Source organism: Entelurus aequoreus, linkage group LG17 (genome assembly GCF_033978785.1).
Source record: "Entelurus aequoreus isolate RoL-2023_Sb linkage group LG17, RoL_Eaeq_v1.1, whole genome shotgun sequence".
NCBI lineage: Eukaryota > Metazoa > Chordata > Actinopteri > Syngnathiformes > Syngnathidae > Entelurus > Entelurus aequoreus.
In genome coordinates this window covers 2,533,127-2,555,912 of record NC_084747.1, presented here as the reverse complement: position 1 = coordinate 2,555,912, position 22,786 = coordinate 2,533,127, and the positions used below count along the sequence as shown (strand labels likewise).

At 33.3% G+C, this 22,786-nt stretch overlaps 1 protein-coding gene and 1 pseudogene across 1 annotated transcript in view; one reads left to right on the top strand and one right to left on the bottom strand.

Annotated features, from left to right (window-relative positions):
* Positions 1-812: 812 nt before the first annotated feature.
* On the bottom strand, positions 813-13,543 carry LOC133631826 (selenoprotein M-like; annotated as a pseudogene).
* Positions 13,544-17,682: 4,139 nt separating this feature from the next.
* Positions 17,683-22,786, top strand: part of LOC133631825 (proteoglycan 4-like) — a 36,678-nt gene continuing 31,574 nt past the window's right edge. The window contains exon 1 of the mRNA XM_062023986.1: positions 17,683-17,816. Coding sequence (XP_061879970.1) covers positions 17,772-17,816 — 45 coding nt within the window. The 5' untranslated portion in view covers positions 17,683-17,771. The remainder of the gene's footprint in view (positions 17,817-22,786) is intronic.

Below are 22,786 nucleotides of genomic sequence, written 5' to 3'. Positions count from 1 at the left end.
CTGGGAATTTTTGGAATATGTCAAGGGACAGCCCGGGATTCCCGAAGAGGCTGAACAGTTTGAAGTTGGAACGGTTTGAATCGGGTGAAAAATGTGGAAGGTAGAGCGCGCCAAAATCTGGAGATGACGAATAACTAGATTTGAATGTGTGAATGTTCCAATGCTGAAGTTGAACTGAAATCCTGGAATTTTTCAAGAAAGAAAATTTAAATGGTAAAAAACTTGAACGGGCTGAATGAGTTGAAATGGTTGGTGTTGAAATTCTTCAAATCGGTCGAGAAATGTTAAAGTAGTAACATGTTGAATTGAGAAATGGTATTACGGAATTCCTGGAATTTCGGGAAAACCGGGAATTTTTCCAGTTAAAAAAACAACTTTGTCTTTTGTCCTGATTAAGAGGAATGTTTTGACGGTGGAACGGTTGAAGTGGGTTGAAAAATGTGGAAGGAGTAGTCTCCAGGAAAAAGGGTGGAAATAGGGCTTTGGAAAACCAGGAATTCTGGAAAATCCTGGAATTTTTTTTAACTTGGAAAAAAAGAAGTTAAAATTTCCAGGATGGTGGAATGTGTTGAAGGTGGAACGGTGCAAACAGGTTGAAAAATGTGGAAATGGTGGAAGTTTGAAAAAATGGCCAATTCATTTTGAATGGGGAAGAATGTCCTGGAAAACCTGGAATTCTGGGAAATCTGGGAATTTTTGGTATTTGTCAAGGGAAAACCTGGAGAGGACGAAGAATAAGCTTAAATATATGATTGGTGTATAAAAGCACGTGTGAATGCTAGCACAAAGCACAGTTGGGACACCAGTCTGCTTGTTGTGTAACATTTATATTCAGACCTCGGACAAAGTGCATCGGGGCCCAGCGGGTCTTCGGAACAGGACCGGGTCTTTTTGGGAGCCTTGAGGTCTCATCCGTCATGAATGCTGAGGGCGGGACGCGTTTGTCCAGGTCAGAGCTCGTCCCTGGGGACTAGCAGGGGCAAGTGCTGGAACTGGTCCGGGACTTCCTCCCCCTTCTGGGTCCGCTTGTAGAAGCCCAGAGAGTCCAGCAGGCGGCTCATGTCGTCCGCCGTCATGTCCTTCACGGGAACACTCTGACACACAAACGTGCAGGTGTGAATATTTGGGGACATAACCATTGGATCCCAATCTGATTCCTGGGGTGACCATTCGATTCGGAACCGATTTTTGATTCAAACCAGCGTACTATCTGGTATAATTATAAAGTACCTTTTTCAAAAGAGGTTAGAACTTCTGGTCAAACATCAAACATCTTATTAAAAATTGATCCTTATAACAAATATTTTCCTAAAAATTTATTTTTTTAATCTATCTTTTTGAAATTTACAAACCGATTTAGAATTGGAGTGAAAACGAATCATGATTCAAATGGGAATCAAGTTTTTTTCTGCACCCCTACCATTGCTAAAATTAATCCAAATGAATTCACAAGACCAACAATCACATTTTGTCCATTGTTAACTTGTGATTAATCGTGATTAATCGTGATCAATTGCATTTTGTCCATAAGTACATTGTAATTAATTGAGAATAATCACATGATTGCATTTTGTCCATAATTGACTTGTAATTGATCAAATTTAATCACAATTAGACAACAGTTAACTTGTAATTAGGGATGTCCGATAATATCGGCCTGCCGATATTATCGGCCAATAAATGCGTTAAAATGTAATATATCGGAAATTATCGGTATCGGTTTTTTTATTATCTGTATCGGTTTTTATTTATTTATTTATTTATTTATTTATTTTTTATTAAATCAACATAAAAAACACAAGATACACTTACAATTAGTGCACCAACCCAAAAAACCTCCCTCCCCCCATTTATTTCTGTTATCAATATTCTGGTTCCTACATTATATATCAATATATATCAATACAGTCTGCAAGGGATACAGTCCGTAAGCACACATGATTGTGCGTGCTGCTGCTCCACTAATAGTACTAACCTTTAACAGTTAATTTTACTCATTTTCATTCATTACTAGTTTCTGTGTAACTGTTTTTATATTGTTGTACTTTCTTTTTTATTCAAGAAAATGTTTTTAATTTATTTATCTTATTTTACAATTTTTTTTTAAAAAGTACCTTATCTTCACCATACCTGGTTGTCCAAATTAGGCATAATAATGTGTTAATTCCACGACTGCATATATCGGTTGATATCGGTATCGGTTGATATCAGTATCGGTAATTAAAGAGTTGGACAATATCGGAATATCGGATATCGGCAAAAAGCCATTATCGGACATCCCTAACCCCTACCATTGCTAAAATTAATCCAAATGAATTCACAAGACCAATAATCACATTTTGTCCATTGTTAACTTGTGATTAATCGTGATTAATCGTGATCAATTGCATTTTGTCCATAAGTACATTGTAATTAATTGAGAATAATCACATGATTGCATTTTGTCCATAATTGACTTGTAATTGATCAAAATTAATCACAATTAGACAACAGTTAACTTGTAATTAGGGATGTCCGATAATATCGGCCTGCCGATATTATCGGCCGATAAATGCGTTAAAATGTAATATCGGAAATTATCGGTATCGTTTTTTTATTATCTGTATCGTTTTTTTTGTTTTTGTTTTGTTTTTTATTAAATCAACATAAAAAACACATGATACACTTACAATTAGTGCACCAACCCAAAAAACCTCCCTCCCCCCATTTCTTTCTGTTATCAATATTCTGGTTCCTACAGTATATATCAATATATATCAATACAGTCTGCAAGGGATACAGTCCGTAAGCACACATGATTGTGCGTGCTGCTGCTCCACTAATAGTACTAACCTTTAACAGTTAATTTTACTCATTTTCATTCATTACTAGTTTCTATGTAACTGTTTTTATATTGTTGTACTTTCTTTTTTATTCAAGAAAATGTTTTTAATTTATTTATCTTATTTTACTATTTTTTTTTAAAAAGTACCTTATCTTCACCATACCTGGTTGTCCAAATTAGGCATAATAATGTGTTGATTCCACGACTGCATATATCGGTTGATATCGGTATCGGTTGACATCGGTATCGGTAATTAAAGAGTTGGACAATATCGGAATATCGGATATCGGCAAAAAGCCATTATCGGACATCCCTAACCCCTACCATTGCTAAAATTAATCCAAATGAATTCACAAGACCAATAATCACATTTTGTCCATTGTTAACTTGTGATTAATCGTGATTAATCGTGATCAATTGCATTTTGTCCATAAGTACATTGTAATTAATTGAGAATAATCACATGATTGCATTCTGTCCATAATTGACTTGTAATTGATCAAAATTAATCACAATTAGACAACAGTTAACTTGTAATTAGGGATGGCCGATATTATCGGCCGATAAATGCGTTAAAATGTAATATATCGGAAATTATCGGTATCGTTTTTTAAAATTATCTGTATCGTTTTTTTTGTTTGTTTGTTTTTTTTTTTAAATTTATTTATTAAATCCACATAAAAAACACAAGATACACTTACAATTAGTGCACCAACCCAAAAAACCTCCCTCCACCCATTTATTTCTGTTATCAATATTCTGCTTCCTACATTATATATCAATATATATCAATACAGTCTGCAAGGGATACAGTCCGTAAGCACACGTGATTGTGCGTGCTGCTGCTCCACTAATAGTACTAACCTTTAACAGTTAATTTTACAAATTTTCATTCATTACTAGTTTCTGTGTAACTGTTTTTATATTGTTGTACTTTCTTTTTTATTCAAGAAAATGTTTTTAATTTATTTATCTTGTTTTAGTAATTTAAAAAAAAAGTAACTTATCTTCACCATACCTGGTTGTCCAAATTAGGCATAATAATGTGTTAATTCCACGACTGCATATATCGGTTGATATCGGTATCGGTTGATATCGGTATCGGTAATTAAAGAGTTGGACAATATCGGAATATCGGATATCGGCAAAAAGCCATTATCGGACATCCCTAACCCCTACCATTGCTAAAATTAATCCAAATGAATTCACAAGACCAATAATCACATTTTGTCCATTGTTAACTTGTGATTAATCGTGATTAATCGTGATCAATTGCATTTTGTCCATAAGTACATTGTAATTAATTGAGAATAATCACATGATTGCATTTTGTCCATAATTGACTTGTAATTGATCAAAATTAATCACAATTAGACAACAGTTAACTTGTAATTAGGGATGTCCGATAATATCGGCCTGCCGATATTATCGGCCGATAAATGCGTTAAAATGTAATATATCGGAAATTATCGGTATCGGTTTTTTTATTATCTGTATCGTTGTTTTTTTTGGGGTTTTTAAAAAAATTTTTTTTTTATTAAATCAACATAAAAAACACAAGATACACTTATAATTAGTGCACCAACCCAAAAAACCTCCCTCCCCCCATTTATTTCTGTTATCAATATTCTGGTTCCTACATTATATATCAATATATATCAATACAGTCTGCAAGGGATACAGTCCGTAAGCACACATGATTGTGCGTGCTGCTGCTCCACTAATAGTACTAACCTTTAACAGTTCATTTTACTCATTTTCATTCATTACTAGTTTCTATGTAACTGTTTTTATATTGTTGTACTTTCTTTTTTATTCAAGAAAATGTTTTTAATTTATTTATCTTATTTTACTAATTTTTTTTAAAAAGTACCTTATCTTCACCATACCTGGTTGTCCAAATTAGGCATAATAATGTGTTAATTCCACGACTGCATATATCGGTTGATATCGGTATCGGTTGATATCGGTATCGGTAATTAAAGAGTTGGACAATATCGGAATATCGGATATCGGCAAAAAGCCATTATCGGACATCCCTAACCCCTACCATTGCTAAAATTAATCCAAATGAATTCACAAGACCAATTAATCACATTTTGTCCATTGTTAACTTGTGATTAATCGTGATTAATCGTGATCAATTGCATTTTGTCCATAAGTACATTGTAATTAATTGAGAATAATCACATGATTGCATTCTGTCCATAATTGACTTGTAATTGATCAAAATTAATCACAATCAGACAACAGTTAACTTGTAATTAATCTTGAATGTTGCATTTTGTCCATATTTAGTTGCAATTAGTTAGGTTGACGTGTAGTTAATCATGATTAATCTCCCTGTCTACAGTTAACTTGTATATACACATGATTAATTGCATTTTGTTCATAGGTCAATTGTAAATGATCGGGATTAATCGCATTGTCTATAGTTAACTCGCAGTTAATCGGGCTTGATCGCATTTTATCCATAATTAACTTGTAATTGATCAAAATGAATCACAATTTGTCAATAGTTATCTTGTAATTAATCTGGAATGTTGCATTTTGTCTAAATTTAGTTGCAATGAGATAGGTTAACGTGTAGTTAATCATGATTAATCGCATTGTCTACAGTTAACTTGTATATAAACATGATTAATCGCATTTTGTTCATAGTTAACATGTAATTAACAAAAAGTAACTAACGTTATTTTTTTAATGTGTGTAATAAGTGTACCTTATCAAGATGTACACCCAACATGGGACTGGAAAATTAGTTTATTTCATGCACACCTACTATTGCTAAAATTAATCAAAATGAATTCAAAAGACCAATTAATCACATTTTGTCCATTGTTAACTTGTGATTAATCAAATCATTTTGGAAAAAAAGGGGTTAATAAATTGCGTATTTTGTATTTTTTGCCATAAAAACAGGGGTTTCTTTAACAAAGACGAAATAAAAGATGGAAAACAAATAAAACTTTGTGTCCACCAATAGATCTGAGTTGGATTTAGAAATTTTAGGGTTGACTAAAAAAAAATCATGACTTATTTTTAAAAATGTAATGACTGAGACTCTTCCAGGTGCCCAGGACCAAACATTAGGGGAGCCCTAAAGGTAAATAAACAAATAAAAATGTGAAAATCAATATATTGTTTTGATCTTCAAAATGAAAAATATTATTCCACTTTTTAAAAAGTTGGCAAAAAGCATCAAGTCACAAATTATTTTTTTCTTCAAATATTCAACTTTTTAAAAAAGTTGACAAAAAGCATCAAAAGTCACATATTCTTTTTTCTTCAAAGTATTCAACTTTTTAAAAAGTTGTCAAAAAGCATCAAAAGTCATATATTCTTTTTTCTTCAAATATTCAACTTTTAAAAAAGTTGACAAAAAGCATCAAAAGTCATATATTCTTTTTTCTTCAAATATTCAACTTTTAAAAAAGTTGACAAAAAGCATCAAAAGTCATATATTCTTTTTTCTTCAAAGTATTCAACTTTTTAAAAAGTTGTCAAAAAGCATCAAAAGTCATTATTCTTTTTTCTTCAAATATTCAACTTTTAAAAAAGTTGACAAAAAGCATCAAAAGTCACATATTCTTTTTTCTTCAAAGTATTCAACTTTTTAAAAAGTTGTCAAAAAGCATCAAAAGTCATTATTTTTTTCTTCAAATATTCAACTTTTTAAAAAAGTTGACAAAAAGCATCAAAAGTCACATATTCTTTTTTCTTCAAAGTATTCAACTTTTTAAAAAGTTGTCAAAAAGCATCAAAAGTCATATATTCTTTTTTCTTCAAATATTCAACTCTTAAAAAAGTTGTCAAAAAGCATTAAAAGTCAGATATTCTTTTTTTCTTCAAATATTCAACTTTTTAAAACGTTGGCAAAAAGCATCAAAACTCACATTCTTTTTCTTCCAACTTATTCAACTTTTTAAAAAGTTGGCAAAAAGCATCAAAAGGGGTTAATATTTTGCGTATTTTGTATTTTTTGCCATAAAAACAGGGGTTTCTTTTACAAAGACAAAATAAAAGATGGAAAACAAATAAAACTTTGTGTCCACCGATAGATCTGAATTGGATCTAGAAATTTTAGGGTTGACTAAAAAAAAATCATGACTTATTTTTAAAAATGTAATGACTGAGACTCTTCCAGGTGCCCACGACCAAACATTAGGGGAGCCCTAAAGGTAAATAAACAAATAAAAATGTGAAAATCAATATATTGTTTTGATCTTGAAAATGAAAAATATTATTCAACTTTTTAAAAAGTTGGCAAAAAGCATCAAGTCACAAATTATTTTTTTCTTCAAATATTCAACTTTTTAAAAAAGTTGACAAAAAGCATCAAAAGTCACATATTCTTTTTTCTTCAAAGTATTCAACTTTTTAAAAAGTTGTGAAAAAGCATCAAAAGTCATATATTCTTTTTTCTTCAAATATTCAACTTTTAAAAAAGTTGACAAAAAGCATCAAAAGTCATATATTCTTTTTTCTTCAAATATTCAACTTTTAAAAAAGTTGACAAAAAGCATCAAAAGTCATATATTCTTTTTTCTTCAATGTATTCAACTTTTTAAAAAGTTGTCAAAAAGCATCAAAAGTCATTATTCTTTTTTCTTCAAATATTCAACTTTTAAAAACGTTGACAAAAAGCATCAAAAGTCACATATTCTTTTTTCTTCAAAGTATTCAACTTTTTAAAAAGTTGTCAAAAAGCATCAAAAGTCATTATTCTTTTTTCTTCAAATATTCAACTTTTAAAAAAGTTGACAAAAAGCATCAAAAGTCATTATTCTTTTTTCTTCAAATATTCAACTTTTAAAAAAGTTGACAAAAAGCATCAAAAGTCACATATTCGTTTTTCTTCAAAGTATTCAACTTTTTAAAAAGTTGTCAAAAAGCATCAAAAGTCATTATTTTTTCTTCAAATATTCAACTTTTTAAAAAAGTTGACAAAAAGCATCGAAAGTCACATATTCTTTTTTCTTCAAAGTATTCAACTTTTTAAAAAGTTGTCAAAAAGCATCAAAAGTCATATATTCTTTTTTCTTCAAATATTCAACTCTTAATAAAGTTGGCAAAAAGCATCAAAAGTCAGATTTTCTTTTTTTCTTCAAATATTCAACTTTTTAAAAAGTTGGCAAAAAGCATCAAAACTCACATTCTTTTTCTTCCCACTTATTCAACTTTTTAAAAAGTTGGCAAAAAGCATCAAAAGGGGTTAATATTTTGCGTATTTTGTATTTTTTGCCATAAAAACAGGGGTTTCTTTTACAAAGACAAAATAAAAGATGGAAAACAAATGCAACTTTGTGTCCACCGATAGATCTGAATTGGATCTAGAAATTTTAGGGTTGACTAAAAAAAAATCATGACTTATTTTTAAAGATGTAATGACTGAGACTCTTCCAGGTGCCCAGGACCAAACATTAGGGGAGCCCTAAAGGTAAATAAACAAATAAAAATGTGAAAATCAATATATTGTTTTGATCTTGAAAATGAAAAATATAAAAATGGCCCCCGCTTGTTTTCATTTTCCAATGTGTGCCCTCAGTGGAGAAAGTTAGGACACCCCTGCATCAAACAGCCAATAATCAACAGAAGAAGAACAATCAATAAGTTGCTATTAAATCCAAACAAATGTTGTGATTCAGGACAAACTGAGAAAAAAACCCACTTTTCTTTCTGTTTGTCCACACGTATTATTCACGTCTTATTTCCTCACATTCAGGACTTACCTTCACCATCTCGTCCTTCTCGTTATAAAACATCAACCTGGGATTGGTCTCCTCCGAGGAGTCGTATTCCAGGTTGTGACTGGGAGGGGAAACAGGATCAAGGAAAGTAATAACAGTGTTGCAAGGAGACTAAACCACTAGAGGGCGCTGTTTGTTGACTAATGCACATTGGTCATAAGTCTGTTTGTTGACTAATGCACATTGGTCATAAGTCTGTTTGTTGACTAATGCACATTGGTCATAAGTCTGTTTGTTGACTAATGCACATTGGTCATAAGTCTGTTTGTTGACTAATACACATTGGTCATAAGTCTGTTTGTTGACTAATGCACATTGGTCATAAGTCTGTTTGTTGACTAATACACATTGGTCATAAGTCTGTTTGTTGACTAATGCACATTGGTCATAAGTCTGTTTGTTGACTAATGCACATTGGTCATAAGTCTGTTTGTTGACTAATGCACATTGGTCATAAGTCTGTTTGTTGACTAATGCACATTGGTCATAAGTCTGTTTGTTGACTAATGCACATTGGTCATACGTCTGTTTGTTGACTAATGCACATTGGTCATAAGTCTGTTTGTTGACTAATGCACATTGGTCATAAGTCTGTTTGTTGACTAATACACATTGGTCATAAGTCTGTTTGTTGACTAATGCACATTGGTCATAAGTCTGTTTGTTGACTAATGCACATTGGTCATAAGTCTGTTTGTTGACTAATACACATTGGTCATAAGTCTGTTTGTTGACTAATGCACATTGGTCATAAGTCTGTTTGTTGACTAATGCACATTGGTCATAAGTCTGTTTGTTGACTAATACACATTGGTCATAAGTCTGTTTGTTGACTAATGCACATTGGTCATAAGTCTGTTTGTTGACTAATACACATTGGTCATAAGTCTGTTTGTTGACTAATGCACATTGGTCATAAGTCTGTTTGTTGACTAATGCACATTGGTCATAAGTCTGTTTGTTGACTAATGCACATTGGTCATAAGTCTGTTTGTTGACTAATGCACATTGGTCATAAGTCTGTTTGTTGACTAATGCACATTGGTCATACGTCTGTTTGTTGACTAATGCACATTGGTCATAAGTCTGTTTGTTGACTAATGCACATTGGTCATAAGTCTGTTTGTTGACTAATGCACATTGGTCATAAGTCTGTTTGTTGACTAATGCACATTGGTCATAAGTCTGTTTGTTGACTAATGCACATTGGTCATAAGTCTGTTTGTTGACTAATGCACATTGGTCATAAGTCTGTTTGTTGACTAATGCACATTGGTCATAAGTCTGTTTGTTGACTAATGCACATTGGTCATAAGTCTGTTTGTTGACTAATGCACATTGGTCATAAGTCTGTTTGTTGACTAATGCACATTGGTCATAAGTCTGTTTGTTGACTAATGCACATTGGTCATAAGTCTGTTTGTTGACTAATGCACATTGGTCATAAGTCTGTTTGTTGACTAATGCACATTGGTCATAAGTCTGTTTGTTGACTAATGCACATTGGTCATAAGTCTGTTTGTTGACTAATGCACATTGGTCATAAGTCTGTTTGTTGACTAATGCACATTGGTCATAAGTCTGTTTGTTGACTAATGCACATTGGTCATAAGTCTGTTTGTTGACTAATGCACATTGGTCATAAGTCTGTTTGTTGACTAATGCACATTGGTCATAAGTCTGTTTGTTGACTAATGCACATTGGTCATAAGTCTGTTTGTTGACTAATGCACATTGGTCATAAGTCTGTTTGTTGACTAATGCACATTGGTCATAAGTCTGTTTGTTGACTAATGCACATTGGTCATAAGTCTGTTTGTTGACTAATGCACATTGGTCATAAGTCTGTTTGTTGACTAATGCACATTGGTCATAAGTCTGTTTGTTGACTAATGCACATTGGTCATAAGTCTGTTTGTTGACTAATGCACATTGGTCATAAGTCTGTTTGTTGACTAATGCACATTGGTCATAAGTCTGTTTGTTGACTAATGCACATTGGTCATAAGTCTGTTTGTTGACTAATGCACATTGGTCATAAGTCTGTTTGTTGACTAATGCACATTGGTCATAAGTCTGTTTGTTGACTAATGCACATTGGTCATAAGTCTGTTTGTTGACTAATGCACATTGGTCATAAGTCTGTTTGTTGACTAATGCACATTGGTCATAAGTCTGTTTGTTGACTAATGCACATTGGTCATAAGTCTGTTTGTTGACTAATGCACATTGGTCATAAGTCTGTTTGTTGACTAATGCACATTGGTCATAAGTCTGTTTGTTGACTAATGCACATTGGTCATAAGTCTGTTTGTTGACTAATGCACATTGGTCATAAGTCTGTTTGTTGACTAATGCACATTGGTCATAAGTCTGTTTGTTGACTAATGCACATTGGTCATAAGTCTGTTTGTTGACTAATGCACATTGGTCATAAGTCTGTTTGTTGACTAATACACATTGGTCATAAGTCTGTTTGTTGACTAATGCACATTGGTCATAAGTCTGTTTGTTGACTAATGTACATCACTATTACTAAGTACACAACTACTACTAAGTACTATCACTAAGTACACCACTACTACTTGGTAATACCACTAAGTAAACCACTAATACTAAGTACTACCACTAAGTACACCACTACTACTAAGTACTACCACTAAGTAAACCACTACTACTAAGTACTAACATAAGTACACCACTACTACTAAGTACTCCCACTAAGTTAACCACTACTAAATACTATCACTAAGTACACCACTACTACTAAGTACTACCACTAAGTACACCACTACTACAAAGTACTACTACTAAGTACACCACTACTACTAAGTACTACCACTAAGTACAACATTACTAAGAAGTACTAGCACTTAGTACACCACTACCATTGAGTACTACCACTAAGTACACCACTACTACTAAGCACTACCACTAAGTACAACACTACTACTAAGTACTATCACTAAGTACACCACTACTAAGTACTACCACTAATTACACCACCACTACTAATTACTACCACTAACTACACCACTACTACTAAGTACTACCACTAAATACAACACTACTACTAAGTACTACCACTAAATACACCACTACTACTAATTACTACCACTAACTACACCACTACTACTAAGTACTACCACTAATTACAACACTACTACTAAGTACTACCACTAAATACAACACTACTACTAAGTACTACCACTAAATACAACACTACTACTAAGTACTACCACTAAATACAACACTACTACTACTAAGTACTACCGCTAAGTGTGCCGTTACAGTTTTTAAGTTATTCATTTTGTGATCAGTGACATCATCCAGAAAAAAAGCTATAAAACCTGAATAGTACAACAAGTAGTAGTCAGACTAAGTACAAATTGAAGCACAACATAGAACAAACGTTTGGGGAGATGTTGACAAGTTGGGGGAGGGGCTGGTTAAGAAGGATAAAACGTTAACAACATAAAAACTATAATAGTTCAACACAAACAAATTCAGCACAAACGTTTTGGACAAGTTTGTGGATTTTCAAAATAAAACATTGACAACATAAAAACTATAATAGTTAGACAAACACAAATGTACTACATTAGTAGCACATGTTAGTAACATACAAACTATACAGCGTGAACAGTATAACAAGTATAATAGTCAGACTAAATACAAATGCATAGAACAATAGTTAGACACAACATTTTGCAGCACAAGTGAATGCGACAAGTTAGGGAGATTTTAACAAGATTATGAGTAATAACACCTCAATAACATAATAACTATCATAGTTTGACAAAGATATTTTGCAACACGAACAACAAATGGCATTTTAATATTTACCATGATGTCATTTTTTTCACCATGGTGTCACTTTTTCCACCACGATGTCACTTTTTCCACCAGGGTGTCACTTTTTTCACTATGATGTCACTTTTTTCACCATGATGTCACTTTTTACACCATGGTGTCACTTTTTTCACCAAAGTCACTTTTTTTTAACTATGATGTCACTTTTTTCACCATGATGTCACTTTTTACACCATGGTGTCACTTTTTTTTTACCACGATGTCACTTTTTTCACCACAATGTCCCTTTTTCCACCATGATGTCACTTTTTTCACAATGTTGTCACTTTTTTCACCACAATGTCACTTTTTTCACCACGATGTCACTTTTTTCACCACTATGTCACTTTTTTCACCATGCTGTCACTTATTTCACCATGGTGTCACTTTTTCCACCACAATGTCACTTTTTTCACCATGGTGTCACTTTTTTTTTTACCATGATGTCACTTTTTTCACCATGCTGTCACTTTTTTCACCACAATGTCACTTTTTCCACCACGATGTCACTTTTTTCACTATGATGTCACTTTTTTCACCATGATGTCACTTTTTACACCATGGTGTCACTTTTTTCACCACAATGTCACTTTTTTCACCATGATGTCACTTTTTTCACCATGCTGTCACTTATTTCACCATGATGTCACTTTTTCACATTTCCGTGTTTCAAACAATGTACTTTCTGCAGCAAAACATAACAATACGTGACCATGGGGGAAATCTGCCTAGCAACAAGTGACAGTCAGTGAAGAAATGATTTTCTGAGCTCCTCCGTGCTGGAGAGGAAGGATACTACAGCGCCCAGCGCTCCATCAGGAAGTCACGCAGCTCGGGCATCTTCTTGATGCCTCACCCGACCACGCTGGGGGCCTGCAGACCAGACCAGACCAGACCAGACCAGACCAGACCCACAGTCACCCGGTGGCAAGACATGGAACCCCAATCCCCAAAGTAGACTCACCAGAAGTTTCCCTCTGGCGATGATCGTCTCCTGGTTCACTTCTGACGACGCCGCCACCACCACCGCCACCAGGGCGAGCGCCAGGAAGGCCCACATGTCTCCGAGCGGTCTGATCGGCTCCACCTGGAGGACTCCCACGCAGGACCACGGCGCTCGCTGGTTTTGTGCAGGTCTGATGACCTCACGGCTCACACCTGCGCCCTTATCGTCTTTTCCCACGCCGGGGGGAGCGACACCTGCTCCACGCCACACACTCACCTGGAAGTCCACATTTTAAGAGTCCAACAAAAAGTGTTCCAGGACAATTTGCAAACGTTTTTGCCTAATCCCTCATTTGAGTAAAGAATGCGTGATTAATAGCATTTCTTCCACGTGAAGACCTGTTAAGGTCGAAAAGGAAAGGGATGATACAGTATTATCTGCCCACGGATGCTACCTGCAGCTAAGCTAACCAGCCCCCACCCCTTAATGCTTCAGTCACACGCAGGATTCTCACAGGAATTGAGACAAAACTTCATCCGGGAGTCCATTTAGTCCATATTTACTTGCAATGAGTTAGGTTGACGTGTAGTTAATCATGATTAATCGCACTGTCTACAGTTAACTTGTATATAAACATGATTAATTGCATTTTGTTCATAGGTAAATTGTAATTAATTGTGATTAATCGCATTGTCTATAGTTAACCTCACAGTTAATCAGGCTTGATCGCATTTTGTCCATAATAAACTTGTAGTTGATCAAAATTAATCACAATTAGTCAACAGTTAACTTGTAATTAATCTTGATTGTTGCATTTTGTCCATATTTAGTTGCAATTGGTTAAGTTAACTTGTAGTTAATCATGATTAATCGCATTGTCTATAGTTAACTTGTATTTAAACATAATTTCTCGCATTTTGTCCATTGTTAACTTGTGATTAATCGTGATCAATTGCATTTTGTCCATAAGTAAATTGTAATTAATTGGGATTAATCACATTTTTGATCGCATTTGGTTTATAATTAACATGTAATTGATCAAAATTAATCACAATTAGTCAACAGTTAACTTGTAATTAATCTTGATTGTTGCATTTTGTCCATATTTAGTTGCAATTAGTTATGTTAACTTGTAGTTAATCACGATTAATCGCACTGTCTACAGTTAACTTCTATATAAACATAATTCATCGCATTTTGTTCATTTTTTTCATAGGTAAATTGTAATTAATCAGGATTAATCGCATTGTCTATAGTTAACCTCACAGTTAATCTGGCTTGATCGCATTTTGTCCATAATAAACTTGTAGTTGATCAAAATTAATCACAATTAGTCAACAGTTAACTTGTAATTAATCTTGATTGTTGCATTTTGTCCATATTTAGTTGCAATTGGTTAAGTTAACTTGTAGTTAATCATGATTAATCGCATTGTCTATAGTTAACTTGTATATAAACATAATTTATCGCATTTTGTCCATTGTTAACTTGTGATTAATCGTGATCAATTGCATTTTGTCCATAACTAAATTGTAATTAATTGGGATTAATCACATTTTTGATCGCATTTTGTTCATAATTAACTTGTAATTGATCAAAATTAATCACAATTAGTCAACAGTTATCTTGTAATTAATCTTGATTGTTGCATTTTGTCCATATTTAGTTGCAATTAGTTATGTTAACTTGTAGTTAATCATGATTAATCACACTGTCTACAGTTAACTTCTATATAAACATAATAAATCGCATTTTGTTCATTTTTTTCATAGGTAAATTGTAATTAATCGGGATTAATCGCATTGTCTATAGTTAACCTCACAGTTAATCAGGCTTGATCGCATTTTGTCCATAATTAACTTGTAGTTGATCAAAATTAATCACAATTAGTCAACAGTTAACTTGTAATTAAACTTCATTGTTGCATTTTGTCCATATTTAGTTGCAATTGGTTAAGTTAACTTGTAGTTAATCATGATTAATCGCATTGTCTATAGTTAACTTGTATATAAACATAATTTATCGCATTTTGTCCATTGTTAACTTGTGATTAATCGTGATCAATTGCATTTTGTCCATAAGTAAATTGTAATTAATTGGGATTAATCACATTTTTGATCGCATTTTGTTCATAATTAACTTGTAATTGATCAAAATTCATCACAATTAGACAACAGTTATCTTGTAATTAATCTTGATTGTTGCATTTTGTCCATATTTAGTTGCAATTAGTTATGTTAACTTGTAGTTAATCATGATTAATCGCATTGTCTACAGTTAACTTGTATATAAACATAATTATTCGCATTTTGTTCATTTGTTTCATATGTAAATTGTAATTAAGTGGGATTAATCACATTGTCTATAGTTAACTCAGTTAATCTGGCTTGATCGCATTTTGTTCATAATTAACTCGTAATTTATCAAAATTAATCATAATTAGACAACAGTTAACTTGTAATTAATCTTGATTGTTGCATTTTGTCCATATCTAGTTGCAATTAGTTAGGTTAACTTGTAGTTAATCATGATTAATCGCATTGTCTACAGTTAACTTGTATATAAACATAATTAATTGCATTTTGTTCATAGGTAAATTGTAAATAATCGGGATTAATCGCATTAAACTGTTTGCAGTTTAATGCGTTTATTATTTATATATTGTTATTTACAGATAAACACTGACATGTATTATTTATATATTGTTATTTACAGATAAACACTGACATGTATTATTGATATATTGTTATTTACAGATAAATACTGACATGTATTATTGATATATTGTTATTGACAGATAAACACTGACATGTATTATTGATATATTGTTACTTACAGATAAACACTGACATGTATGATTTATATATTGTTATTTACAGATAAAAACTGACATTGTTTTATTTATATATTGTTATTTACAGGTAAACACTGACATGTATTATTGATATATTGTTATTTACAGATAAACACTGACATGTATTATTGATATATTGTTATTTACAGATAAACACTGACATTTATCATGTATATATTGTTATTTACAGGTAAATACTGACATGTATTATTGATATATTGTTATTTACAGATAAATACTGACATTTATCATTTATATATTGTTATTCACAGATAAATACTGACATTTATTATGGATATATTGTTATTTACAGATAAACACTGACATGTATTATTGATATATTGCTATTTACAGATAAACACTGACATGTATTATTTATATATTGTTATTTACAGATAAACACTGACATGTATTATTGATATATTGTTATTTACAGATAAACACTGACATGTATTATTGATATATTGTTATTTACAGATAAACACTGACATGTATTATTTATATATTGTTATTTACAGATAAACACTGACATGTATTATTGATATATTGTTATTTACAGATAAACACTGACATGTATTATTGATATATTGTTATTTACAGATAAACACTGACATGTGTTATTGATATATTGTTATTTACAGATAAACACTGACATGTATTATTTATATATTGTTATTTACAGATAAACACTGACATGTATTATTGATATATTGTTATTTACAGATAAACACTGACATGTGTTATTGATATATTGTTATTTACAGATAAACACTGACATGTATTATTGATATATTGTTATTTACAGATAAACACTGACATGTATTATTGATATATTGTTATTTACAGATAAACACTGACATGTATTATTGATATATTGTTATTTACAGCTGAAATAAAGCACCTGACTCATGATTTCATAATTTACTGAGAAGACGACTTTCTGACTGTTGGACGTTGCGGACAAAAACCTGATTTTTGATGTATTTTGTTTTTACGTCATATTGTTTTGCATATTGTTGCTTTGTATTTATTTGACTTCATTTTGACTAAAAATAACTTGCATAATGGATGATAACACAAAAACGATCAAACATTAATAACATGAAAACTATAATAGTTGGACAAAAACAATGAGCAGCATAAACCAGCACAACTAGCACAAGTTTAACAGACTTCTTCTCCAGTTACCTTCAAAACATTTTTTTTTTAATCCAAAAAAATGGGTTGAAATAAATTGCAAGTCCATCGAGCTAACCAGCAACACCCTGGAGACCATTTAGCTTCTAATGCTAACTCGCTAATGCCGTCGTATTCGTGGAAGCGTGAAGGAAATAAATAAGTCCAAACTTATTTCCGAGAGGATGTGCAAGGGGAATGTCAGTGGGGGATGGCGGGGGAGTGTCGGTGGTGGGGGTTGGGGAGGGTGTGGGTGGGGGGGGCGGGGGGGCGGGGGGGTCTTTTATAAGGCCTCGTCCTTCAGGCTCTGCCTCCTCGTTTCACTGCTCCTTCTTCACTGCTCCTTCATCATCCTCCGTGAGCGTCAACATGCCCAGCAAGAAGAAGAAGAACCAGCGTCGCATGAGGAGGGCGGTGAGTCGCCACACCACAACAAAACACCCACACTCCACACGCTTCATGTTGTTGTGATGTCACTACGTGTCCCAATACTTTTGACCGCCACCTTTTTGTACGCAGTATTTGTCAACGCAGTATTTGTGTATAAAGTACTTTCTTAGGGGTTGTGAATCTTTGGGCGGCCTCACCTTTCCGTCCGACTCCTGGGGTGACGATTCCATTCAGAATCGATTCTCCGAGTCGAACCGACTCTCGCAATGTATTATTTTACTATAAGAATTACAACTAGATGTGTGAATGCTGAAGTTGAAGTGAAATGCTGACAGAATGTAAGAATAGTTTGAATGTTGAAGAGTTTGAATTTCCAGGAAAACCGGAATTTGGTTTGGAACTTGGGAAAGTGTTAGTTCGAATGTCCAGGATGAGTGGAATGTGTCGATGTTGGAATGGTTTGAATCGGTTGAAAAATGCGGGAATTGTGCAACTTGGAAAATTTCTCATTCATTTCAATGGGAACTTCCTGGAAATTTGGGAATAATAGGATTTTTTTTTTAAATGATTAGGAGCATGAATGTCTTGAATGAGCTGAATTGGTTGCGGTTGGAATTCTTCAAATCGGTCGAGAAATGTTGAATTAGTAACATTTTTAATTGAAAAATTGTTTTATGGAATTCCTGGAATTGTTCCAGTTCAAAAAACAATTTTGTTCTTTGTCCTGATTAAGAGGAATGTTTTGACGGTGGAACGGTTGAAGTGGGTTGAAAAATGTGGAAGGAGTAGTCGATAGAAAAAAGGGTTTGAAAAAATGGGATGTCTGAGAATTCCTGGAATTTTTTTTTAACTTGGAAAAAGGATAGTTTGAATTTCCAGGATGAGTGGAATATGTTGAAGGTGGAATGGTTTGAATCGGTTGAAAAATGTGGAAATGGTGGAAGTTTGAAAAATGGCCAATTCATTTTGAAGGGGAAAAATGTCCCTGAAAACTGGGAATTCTTGGAAATCCGGGAATTTTGAAAAAATTGTTGAAGGAGAGCACTCAATTTTGAACAGGCTGAAACAGTTTGAATCGGATGAAAAATGTGGGAGTTGTGGAACTTTGGAAAATGTCCCATTATTTTCAATGGGAATTTTATGGAAATTTGGGAATTTCGGGAAAAGCGGGAATTTTTTGGAAACATTTGAAAAGACTTGAATGTTCTGATTGAGTGTTGGTGTTGGAAGGTTTCAAATTGAGAAGAAATGTGGAAGTAGTAACATTTTTAATTGAGAAATTGTATTAAGGAATTCCAGGAATTTCGGGAAAACTGGGAAATTTTCCAGTTCAAAAAACAACTTTGTTTTTTGTCCTGATTAAGAGGAATGTTTTGACGGTGGAACGGTTGAAGTGGGTTGAAAAATGTGGAAGGAGTAGGCGCCAGAAAAAAAGGGTGAAAAAAGGGTTTGAAAAAACGGGAATTCTGGGAATTCCTGGAATTTTTGGGAACTTGAAAAAATTATAGTTAGAATTTCCAGGATGAGTGAAATGTGTTGAAGGTGGAATGGTTTGAATCGGTTGAAAAATGTGGAAATGGTGGAAGTTTGAAAAATGGCCAATTCATTTTGAATGGGAAAAATGTCCCTGAAAACTGGAAATTCTTGGAAATCCGGGAATTTTGAAAAAATTGTTGAAGGAGAGCACTCAATTTTGAACAGGCTGAAACAGTTTGAATCGGATGAAAAATGTGGGAGTTGTGGAACTTTGGAAAATGTCCCATTATTTTCAATGGGAATTTTATGGAAATTTGGGAATTTCGGGAAAAGCGGGAATTTTTTGGAAACATTTGAAAAGACTTGAATGTTCTGATTGAGTGTTGGTGTTGGAAGGTTTCAAATTGAGAATAAATGTGGAAGTAGTAGCATTTTTAATTGAGAAATTGTATTAAGGAATTCCAAGAATTTCGGGAAAACTGGGAAATTTTACAATTCAAAAAACAACTTTGTTTTTTGTCCTGATTAAGAGGAATGTTTTGACGGTGGAACGGTTGAAGTGGGTTGAAAAATGTGGAAGGAGTAGGCGCCAGAAAAAAAGGGTGAAAAAAGGGTTTGAAAAAACGGGAATTCTGGGAATTCATGGAATTTTTGGGAACTTGAAAAAAATTATAGTTAGAATTTCCAGGATGAATGAAATGTGTTGAAGGTGGAATGGTTTGAATCGGTTGAAAAATGTGGAAATGGTGGAAGTTTGAAAAATGGCCAATTCATTTTGAAGGGGAAAAATGAATGTAATGTAATAATAAAATTCAATACAATTAAATTAAAATTAAATAAAACAAAAAAAATAAAAAATAATAAATAAAAAAATAATAATAAAAAAAGGAAAGTAAAAACAAAATAAATAATAAAACATTTTAAAAAATTAAATTAAAAAATATATATATGAAATAAAAATAAAAATAAATTAATTAAATTTTTTGTGTCACCTACCAAGTTATTTGACTCTAAAGGCGTATGGCTGGCATATTTGAGAACAATTAGTACATTTGGCAAAGAAAGTTAGCACTTTAATGTTAGCATGCTTACCTTTGCATGCTAACAGTTTACAAGTGCCAAGTACCAAGATCCATGACTTCAGGGTAAACGGTTGCAAAACTAGCGCAAAAAGTTAGCCTGCTAAATTTAGCAAGCTAGCTAAGCTAACGTTAGCATGCTGTCAGTTAGCATGTGTCACATACCAAGTTATATGACTGTAAGGTGAATGCTAGCATGCTAACATTAGCATGCTAGCCGCTAACAAGTGTCAAATAGGAAGTTATGTGACTCAAATGGTGAATCAATTCAGAGTCTGGACGAGTAAGACTCACACTTTGGGTGTGAATCGATCCTTTTTGTGCGCCCTTAGTATTTGTGTCTATACTGTATTTGTGTACGTACAGTATCAAGTAGTAGTACTGTACTTGTGTACGTACAGTAGCAACATATACTGTATTTGTATACATACAGTAGCAAGTAGTAGTACTGTATTTGTGCACGTACAGTAGCAACATATACTGTATTTATGCACGTACAGTAGCAATATATACTGTATTTGTGCATGTACAGTAGCAATATATACTGTATTTGTGTACGTACAGTAGCAATATATACTGTATTTGTGCATGTACAGTAGCAATATATACTGTATTTGTGTACGTACAGTAGCAATATATACTGTATTTGTGCATGTACAGTAGCAATATATACTGTATTTGTGCATGTACAGTAGTAATATATACTGTATTTGTGTACGTACAGTAGCAATATATACTGTATTTGTGTATGTACAGTAGCAATATATACTGTATTTGTGCATGTACAGTAGTAATATATACTGTATTTGTGTACGTACAGTAGCAATATATACTGTATTTGTGTATGTACAGTAGCAATATATACTGTATTTGTGCACGTACAGTAGCAAGTCAAAAGCATCAACATACTCTCTTATGGCGTTTCATGTCAGACGCCATCTTTTCACCGGCCGGCTGCTGCGGATACGTTGCGGATGGATTAGGTGGAGTTGATGAATGATGGATTAGGTGGAGTTAAGTTAAGTTAAGCGTGTGGTGAAAATAGCCTGACATTTAGGAGAGGGGGAGAGAAGGCGGGGGTCGGGATTTGGGAATATTTGTGGCGTAAATCCACAGCTCGCATTCCTGCCGCCAAAGCAGATACCCACAATGCACCGGCGGTGACGGATGGACCACCATTACAGTCCCTGGGGGGCCCCCGGGGTTGTAGGAGGGACTCACGAGTGGGAGAAGGTAACGTTCGGGTAATACTCGAGTATTTGAATTATTTTTGCATCGTGATTTGGTCTCGCTTTAAAGCGATACGCCGACAAGATGCACGACACTGGGATTCAACCACAGATACATTTGGACCGCCACAAACACATTTGGGGCTCGCTCATGAACACCATCCATCCATCCATTTTCTACCACTTGTCCCGTTCGGGTCGCGGGGGTGCTGGAGCCTACATCAGCTGCTTCGGGCGGAAGGCGGTGTACACCTTAATCTTTGTTTTTGTTTTTGTTTTTAAATAGATTTCAATTTTTTGTGTACTTTGTCCTGTTGAGCCATTATTGATTTTGAATCGGGAATCGTTTTGAATCAAGAATCGATTCTGAATGGAATCATCATCTGCAGGAATCGAATCGAATCGTTTTACCTTAAAAAAACAGCGGTACTGTTTTGCCATTTACAAAATAAACTGGAAAAACTACTGCAAATTTTACGGTAACATTTTTTACTGTAAAATTTTTTACCGTAAAATCCAAAGTTTTTTATTTTTTATTTATTTAATTTTTTTTATGGTAAAAAAACAACAACCAACAAACAAACAGTTTTGTACTGTAAAAAAAAAGCAGTTTTCTATTAACAGAAAAAAAAACTACAAATGTTTTGTGTAAAATTCTGGTAACTGAGCTGCCAGTTTTTTACCATTAAAAAACGGTGGTACTGTTTTGCCATTTACAAAATAAACTGGAAAAACTACTGCAAATTTTACGGTAACATTTTTTACTGTAATAAACGTTTTGCCATTTATGGTAACACCGTAAAATCCCCCCCCCCCCCCAATTTTTTTTTTCTTTTTTTTTCTTTTTTATGGTAAAAAAACAACAATCAACAAACAAACAGTTTTTTACTGTAAAAAAAAGCAGTTTTCTATTAACAGAAAAAAAACCTAAACATTTTTTGTGTAAAATTCTGGTAACTGAGCTGCCAGTTTTTTACCATTAAAAAACAGCGGTACTGTTTTTCCATTTACAAAATAAACTGGAAAAATGGCCGCAAATTTTACGGTAAAATTCTGGCAACTGGGCTGGCAGTTTTTGACTATAAAAATACTGGTACTATTTTGCCATTTACGGTAACACATCGTAAAATACGTTGTTGTTTTCATGGTAAAAAAAAACAAGAGTTTACTGTAAAAAAGCATTTTTGTATTAACAGAAAAAAAACTAATT